The sequence below is a fragment of the Lasioglossum baleicum genome, unplaced genomic scaffold (genome assembly GCF_051020765.1).
Source record: "Lasioglossum baleicum unplaced genomic scaffold, iyLasBale1 scaffold0056, whole genome shotgun sequence".
Classification (NCBI taxonomy): domain Eukaryota; kingdom Metazoa; phylum Arthropoda; class Insecta; order Hymenoptera; family Halictidae; genus Lasioglossum; species Lasioglossum baleicum.
In genome coordinates this window covers 879,813-888,069 of record NW_027469116.1, presented here as the reverse complement: position 1 = coordinate 888,069, position 8,257 = coordinate 879,813, and the positions used below count along the sequence as shown (strand labels likewise).

At 52.7% G+C, this 8,257-nt stretch overlaps 1 protein-coding gene across 1 annotated transcript; it reads right to left on the bottom strand.

Annotated features, from left to right (window-relative positions):
• Window positions 1-2,694: 2,694 nt before the first annotated feature.
• Window positions 2,695-7,989, bottom strand: LOC143219631 (uncharacterized). Its single transcript, XM_076445532.1, has one exon. The coding sequence runs from the start codon at window positions 7,987-7,989 to the stop codon at window positions 2,695-2,697; it is 5,295 nt and encodes a 1,764-aa protein (XP_076301647.1).
• Window positions 7,990-8,257: the final 268 nt, after the last annotated feature.

Below are 8,257 nucleotides of genomic sequence, written 5' to 3'. Positions count from 1 at the left end.
TTGTCGCCGTATAGCTCGAGAACGGGTCGACGGGTGCGGGCGAGAGTAGGCTTGTCGGACGGAGGACGCGGAGACGAAGGCTTACCGCGCGAAAAATTCGCAAAAATTCGCGGAAAATTTTTTACGTGTGCATCGGTAACGCGTGTCGACCTCGGCGGAGGATAACTTACCGACCACCACCGGCAGTCGTCGGTAACGGCACGGGGGGTATAAGCTGCCGCGTTAAAAATGAAACCCGAATTTCGGCGCTTCCACGGTTCAGGGCTGAAAAGGGCCCGAAAGAAAATAACTGATTCAAACGTTCGAATTTAACGCCAACTTCGCGACGCTGACATCGCATCGGCGGCGAGTGCCGCCACAGTCGCCGCGTTTACTCTCCCTTGATAGTTGAGCGAATGGACTTTTAACTTCGAGGTTACGAATCCGACTCTACGTTTAGGTTTACATTTTCCATTAATTTTAAAGGGTGAGGGGGGGTTGGGGGGGAGGATGGCGATGACAGACCAATTGCGCACCTCCCCGCCACCATCGTCGCTACCGACGACCTCGACCTCGAGCCGAGCGGGGCCGAAGGCCCGACGAGCTCCCGGAAATTTCGGAAAGGCGATATACCTTTAATTCCCAGTTGGCCGTAACTTTCTCGATGACGTCAAATTAGTGAAAAATCAAAGTTTCTTTGTCGCCGTATAGCTCGAGGACGGGTCGACGGGTGCGGGCGAGAGTAGGCTTGTCGGACGGAGGACGCGGAGACGAAGGCTTACCGCGCGAAAAATTCGCGAAAATTCGCGGAAAATTTTTTACGTGTGCATCGGTAACGCGCGTCGACCTCGGCGGAGGATAACTTACCGACCACCACCGGCAGTGGTCGGTAACGGCTCGGGGGGTATAAGCTGCCGCGTTAAAAATGAAACCCGAATTTCGGCGCTTCCACGGTTCAGGGCTGAAAAGGGCCCGAAAGAAAATAACTGATCCAAACGTTCGAATTTAACGCCAATTTCGCGACGCTGACTTCGCATCGATGGCGAGTGCCGCCACAGTCGCCGCGTTTACTCTCCCTTGATGGTTGAGCGAATGGACTTGTAACTTCGAGGTTACGAATCCGACTCTACGTATAGGTTTACATTTTCCATTAATTTTAAAGGGTGAGGAAGGGTTGGGGGGGGGATGGCGATGACAGACCAATTGCGCACCTCCCCGCCACCATCGTCGCTACCGACGACCTCGACCTCGAGCCGAGCCGAGCCGAGCGGGGCCGAAGGCCCGACGGGCTCCCGGAAATTTCGGAAAGGCGATATACCTTTAATTCCCAGTTGGCCGTAACTTTCTCGATGACGTCAAATTAGTGAAAAATCAAAGTTTCTTTGTCGCCGCATAGTTCGAGAACGGGTCGACGGGTGCGGGCGAGAGTAGGCTCGTCGGACGGAGGACGCGGAGACGAAGGCTTACCGCGCGAAAAATTCGCGAAAATTCGCGGAAAATTTTTTACGTGTGCATCGGTAACGCGCGTCGACCTCGGCGGAGGATAACTTACCGACCACCACCGGCAGTGGTCGGTAACGGCTCGGGGGGTATAAGCTGCCGCGTTAAAAATGAAACCCGAATTTCGGCGCTTCCACGGTTCAGGGCTGAAAAGGTCCCGAAAGAAAATAACTGATTCAAACGTTCGAATTTAACGCCAACTTCGCGACGCTGACATCGCATCGGCGGCGAGTGCCGCCACAGTCGCCGCGTTTACTCTCCCTTGATAGTTGAGCGAATGGACTTGTAACTTCGAGGTTACAAATCCGACTCTACGTTTAGGTTTACATTTTCCATTAATTTTAAAGGGTGAGGGGGGGTTGGGGGGGGATGGCGATGACAGACCAATTGCGCACCTCCCCGCCACCATCGTCGCTACCGACGACCTCGACCTCGTGCCGAGCGGGGCCGTAGGCCCGACGAGCTCCCGGAAATTTCGGAAAGGCGATATACCTTTGTAGCGGAGTAGAGCGAACACTTAGTAACCCGTACTCGATGTTGCCGGTGACTACACACAGCGCTGTGCGAGAAAGTGAGAGGCCGTGGAAAATAACTTGTACGAGTACACACAAATTGAATGATTGCGAGCGGACTGTATTTACTGTCGAGAATGAGAATAGACGATGATGAGAGACGGCGTTGTAACCCGTTTTAGCCACAGTACAAAGATCGATTGTATGATTATTCCGCGATGGGAGATGACAAAGAGTGTTCGGAATCTGGTCCGTTTTCGAGGACCCGGAGATTCCTCAGAGCGGTGTCGTTGGATGATTGGCTCGACAGGATCACGCGAGTATGACGGATCGATGATTGGTGGATCATCGTCGCGTGATCCTGTCGATACCCGAAGTCGGAGCGCGAGCCGATGATCGACTTCGCGTGAAATCGCGATCGGACGCTGACGTCACGACGGGACGAATGACGGTGTGTCGAGCTCGCCGACGCTCGCTCGATTCGCTCGCGAACATACTGCCAGCCTTGAAATCTCGATTTCAACACAGTAATCGAGGGAGGTGCGAATATCGTCTTAAAGTAATGTCGGACGCAGCCGACGCCGCAGTGAAGGCGCTAGAATGCTTTTCATCATTTTTTTTTTTTTTTTAATGAGCTAGTACTTGAGACACCAAATTGACATTATGATTGTGTACAATGACGGTCGCGAGACATAGACGCGATCTAATTCGAAGTCGAGGAACTGCTCACAGGCAGAGCGCAGAGTTGTACGATTGGTCGTTGGAATTCGGAGTGAGCGGTGCGTACCGTGACTACTCGTGTGAGTCCGTCCGACCCAGGGTGGAGGCGCGTGACTCGACCCAGCTTCCATTTACATGGGGGAGCTGTCGGATGTCGAATTAGGACTAGTTGTCCGAGTTCCAACGGGGTTCGAGTTTGTCGCCATCGACTACGCTGTTGGAGGGTGTTGACGTAGTCAGATTGCCACAATCTCCAAAAACGTTCGATTTTATGGCGTACTAATTGCCATCGCGACAGGCGATTTTCGTTGAGGTGTAAAACGGAAGGCTCCGGGGAAGTAGTTAGAGCAGTCCCTATGAGAAAATGCCCCGGAGTTAATGGTTCGCAGTCGTCCAGCGCGTCGGAGAGGGGGGCGATCGGTCTCGAATTCAGGCAGGCCTCGATTCGACATAGAAGCGTCGTGAACTCTTCAAAAGAGAGCATGCGATCACCTAATACGCGGCGTAAATGATGCTTCACACTGCGCACCCCAGCTTCCCACAACCCGCCGAAATGTGGTGCTACTGGAGGAATGAAGTGCCACGAAATCTTGTCGTGAGCCGATTTATTCTGAAAGTTAGGGTCGCGTAAAGCTGCGCGGTACGCGCGAGCCAATTCATTATTGGCGCCGGCGAAAGTCGTACCGTTATCCGAATACATGTCGGACGGAAGTCCACGCCGCGAGCAGAATCGATCAAATGCGTTTAAAAACGCCGGGGTAGAGTAATCCCCGACAAGTTCTAGATGGATGGCACGACTGGCTAAGCAGATGAAGAGTGCGATGTACGCTTTGCGGGTTTTAATGCCTCGGCCGGCGGATGCTCGGACTTGAACTGGTCCGGCATAGTCAACGCCACAATGCGAAAAACATTGGAGAGGTGAATTTACTCTCGCGGCGGGCAAGCTACCCATGAGTTGCTCCGGAACCTTCGCCCGTTCGCGTACGCAGACTACACACCGGTGAATGACGCGTTTGACAAGAGATCGCGCGCTCAATATCCAAAATTCTCGACGGAGCGTGCTTAAAGTGAGCTGTACCCCTCCGTGTAATGTTTGAAGATGTGCTTGGGAAATGATCAAGTCGACTAGCGAGTGAGACGCTAACAGAATTGGGTGTTTTTGAGCAATGGGAATCGGAGCTTTATGAAGTCGCCCTCCGACACGAAGTATGCCGTCGCTGTCGATAAAGGGATTAAGAGACATGATTGAGCTTTTGGTGGAGAGAGATCGACCGTGAGTGAGGGCTTCAAGCTCCGTTGGGAATTGTTCGCGTTGTATGGACTTTATCCAAAAGATGCGAGCTTCCGAGCACTCGTCGACCGACACGGTGCGACCGTTAGAGGAAATCGGTGATGAAGTATTTTTCCGGGCGTGAAGGGCGTGAATGAATTTGAATAAGTACGCGGTGATTCGGATTAACTTCGCCCAGGATGAGAACCGAGAAGCGAGAGTCCATGAAGAAGTTTGCGAACAGGTGTGCACCGCAGCGGATCTTGCCTCCGAGAGAGGTACGTCAGTGGGGGCCGGGGGGTCGGAAGGCCAACAGTGTTGAGGCCAGCGTAGCCATTGGGGGCCCGTCCACCACAATGGATGATCGCGCAATTCCTGACCGAACAAACCGCGTGATGCGCAATCGGCTGGATTGCAAGACGTAGGTACGTGACGCCATTCGGAGTCGGGAACGCGACATTGAATGTCGTGGACTCGGTGCGCAACGAACGTTTTCCATCGCGATGGGTGATCGCGTAACCAGGCGAGAACGATGGACGAATCCGTCCAGCAGTAGCAGGAGACGGATCTCGAGCCCAGTGACGGGCGGACGAATTCTATTAGATGAGCCAATAACACGGCTGCAGATAATTCGAGCCTCGGAACGGAGGTTGGAGTGATCGGCGCGACCTTTGACTTCCCAGTTAGGAGGGATATGACGGCCGTTCCGTCATGAGTGATGACCTTCAAATAGACGACCGCAGCATAAGCGTAGGACGAGGCGTCTGAAAACCCATGAAGTTCGATGGTATGGGCATTTGACAACAGACCAGTCCATCGGGCTAAGCTAAGGTCGTGCAATTGTGATAAACCTGAATAGATGGTTTCCCATTGATTGACCAAATCTAACGAGAGGGGCTCGTCCCACTGGTGGTGACGACGCCATAGAGTTTGCATGAATATCTTTGCTGTGATAGTCGCAGGGGTGACCCAGCCCAATGGATCGTATAATTTTGCAATGGTTGCAAGGATCGAACGTTTGGTACGCGGGGGAACTGTCGGTAAAGCAATGTTGATTATAAACTGGTCGCGCGACGGGTTCCAAGAAACGCCAAGGACTTTTACGCTGTCGTCTACGGCGAGATCTATTGAGCAAGCTAGCCCATGATTGGTTGGATCGATGTCCTGCAGGAGTGTGGGGGAATTACTTGCCCATTTCCGAAGTTCGAATTTACCTCGGCGAAGGAGACCAGTGAGTTGGTCACGAAGAGTGCGAACGGTGTCGAGTGTATCATCCCCGAACAAAACATCATCGACGTAAATTTGATCCTTTAGAATGGGAATCGCGAGTGGAAAATCTGCGCCTTCGACGAAAGCGAGTTGCTGGAGGACTCGAAGTGCGAGAAATGGAGCGCACGTCATACCGTATGTGACGGTGCGTAGCGAAAATTCATGAGGCGCCTGTGACGGAGAGTCGTGCCAGAGGATTCGCTGGAAACTTGTATCGCGAGGGTCTACTAGGATTTGACGATACATTTTCGCAATATCAGCGGTGTATACGTAACGATGATGTCGCCATCGCAGGATGACGGATGGGAGATCCGTCTGAAGCTTCGGCCCGGAAAGCAAGAAATCGTTCAATGAGCGGCCATTCGATGTGAGTGCCGAGGCATTGAATACCACACGCAAGTGTGTGGTCGAACTAGATGGCCGGAGAACTGGGTGGTGCGGGATGTATATTGTGCGATCAGGGAGTGAAGAGCCGGTGTTCACGCGCTCCATATGGCCGAGTCTTTCGTATTCGCTCATAAACGCTGAGTACTCTCGCCGAAGTTCTGGGTTTTTCTGAAATTTGCGACCCAGCGAACGATACATTTTTTCCGCGATTGGTCGCGACTGTCCGATATCGAATGGCGGGTCCTGCTTGAATGGGAGCCGAACCTGAAAACGACCGTCTGACGTGCGCGAATGTGTGTCTCGAAAGTGTTCTTCACACTGTCGTTCCGACGCCGTTAATCGCGGTGTAGCGCGAGGAATGCACTCCACCTCCCAGAATCGCCGCAATTCCGCTTCGAGAGTGTCGATTGGAGTATCGGGGCTCGTGCAACGAATTGTCACATTGTGACTGAGCAGACTATGTGAAGGATTAAGATCGTCGGATCGGGATGGAATAGGACCCGAAATCACCCACCCGAAAATCGACTGCTGTGCGATGGGCTGTCCATGCATTCCCTTACGAAGTCCGTTGAGGATTACGTCCCCAAATAAATCGGCGCCGATAATTATGTCTACTGGATGATGAGTTGAGGGATCCGCATCGGCCAACGGAAGACCGGCGAGATACGGAAGGGACGATGGATCCGGAATTGACTGTGCACGGTACTGTGTCAGCGAGGGCAAGACTAATGCGGTTGTGTAAAGCACGGGAGTGTTGGACGTTACCGGCGTAATTTGTATCGCGATGACCGAACGAACGTCTTTAACGTCAACACCGCCTACAGCCGACACTTTTACGTTCCGCGGGATACGTTTCGCTCGCAGCGTTTGAACCAGATTTTCGGACACTAGAGTCGCTTCGGACCCCTGGTCCAGCAATGCGCGAATAATTGCTTCTTGTCCTGACGGGACACGTACTCTTACCCATGCGGTGGCTAAGAGTACGCGTGACGCGGAGCCGTGAGATGTTGACGCGCGGAGTGACGTCACGGCAGATTCGCCGCCTAATGTATACTGGTCCGAAACGTGGTTCGCCGTCACCGTTCGCGGGAGCGAGGAGGCTGACGTCATCGCGCGAGAGTCCGCTTCGTGGTGTAACGACGAGTGATGACGTTGTTGGCAAACTCGGCACGAATATTTACTAGTACATTCAGTGGTTGCATGTCGGCGACTGAGACAATTAAGACATCGCTTCAACCGGATAATGATCTCGCGACGTTTACTCTGAGGCTCGGCCAAATAAGATCGACAATTACTTAAATAATGTCGCGAATGACACAGGGGACACCCGGAATATGATCCGTTGGAGGCGGGATCTGTATGCGGAACGGGCCCGATCGGCGTAGCAACGTGAAGACTGGTCGCGCTTGTCGTCGTCTCATCCGAACCGCGTACAATATTAAGAGCGACTTCGTTGAGAATCTTAGTGCGCGACGCAATGTAATTCGACAATTCCGTAAAAGTCGAGATTCCGGGCTTTTCCGCGGAAAAGGCAGTCCATTTCTCCAACGTAATTGTGTCGAGTTTGCGAGTGACCAGATGTACGAGCATGTCCTCACCGATCTGCTCAGGAGAACGATCGAGCTTTTTTAAACTTGATACAGCGGCGTTAGCGCGATCGATCAACGCTTGGAGTTCGCTCGCGGATTCCTGTTTAACGTGCGGTAGGTCGATGAGATTGGACAAGTGAGTCTTAATCAGAATGCGCTTGCTTTCGAACCGCGAGGTTAAGGTGGCCCACGCGATTGAAAAATTATCGGAAGTAACTGAAATGTGCTGTATAGCCTCAAGCGCGGGACCAGTCAATGAGGAGACAAGATAATGCATGCGAGTGGAGTCTGAGAGATCGCGATTCGCAATGATCAGGCCTTTAAAACGGTCCCGGAACGTTTCCCAGTTATTAAAATCGCCATCGAACGGAGGTAACGGAACGTGAGGTAAGTGCGTGAGATCTAACGACGGCCTAACAGTTGAGATAAAGCCTTTATCGCTCGGACATTGTAATGGACTCACGACTTTCGGTTCCAGGGACGCTTTCGCTTCTAGCAGGTAGTCCTTGGCGATGAGGTAGGCGTCTTCCGTGGAGTCGAACTGCTCCTCCGTGAAGTACGGAGTTTCAAGCCGCTCCTCCTCAGTGGTCGACGCGAGCAGGGCGAGATGACCTTCCTGGAATGCGATCCACACGTCCTCGAGAATGGAGAGGCGGCCCAGGACTTTCTCCAGAGTCACGTTGGCTTGCCCGATCTTTTTGAAATTTTCCACGGTCCGTAGGATCTTCCGCTGTAGCATCGCTTGGCGTGGATAGTCCCCCATGGTGGATGAATGAACGGCGGTCGAACTTTTCACTTTCTATCCGGCTCGAAGGACCAAATTTATGTAGCGGAGTAGAGCGAACACTTAGTAACCCGTACTCGATGTTGCCGGTGACTACACACAGCGCTGTGCGAGAAAGTGAGAGGCCGTGGAAAATAACTTGTACGAGTACACACAAATTGAATGATTGCGAGCGGACTGTATTTACTGTCGAGAATGAGAATAGACGATGATGAGAGACGGCGTTGTAACCCGTTTTAGCCACAGT

What these genes read in the sequence shown, in the direction of transcription:
- LOC143219631 (XM_076445532.1), bottom strand. Translation starts at nt 7,989, where the DNA reads ATGGGGGACTATCCACGCCAAGCGATGCTACAGCGGAAGATCCTACGG.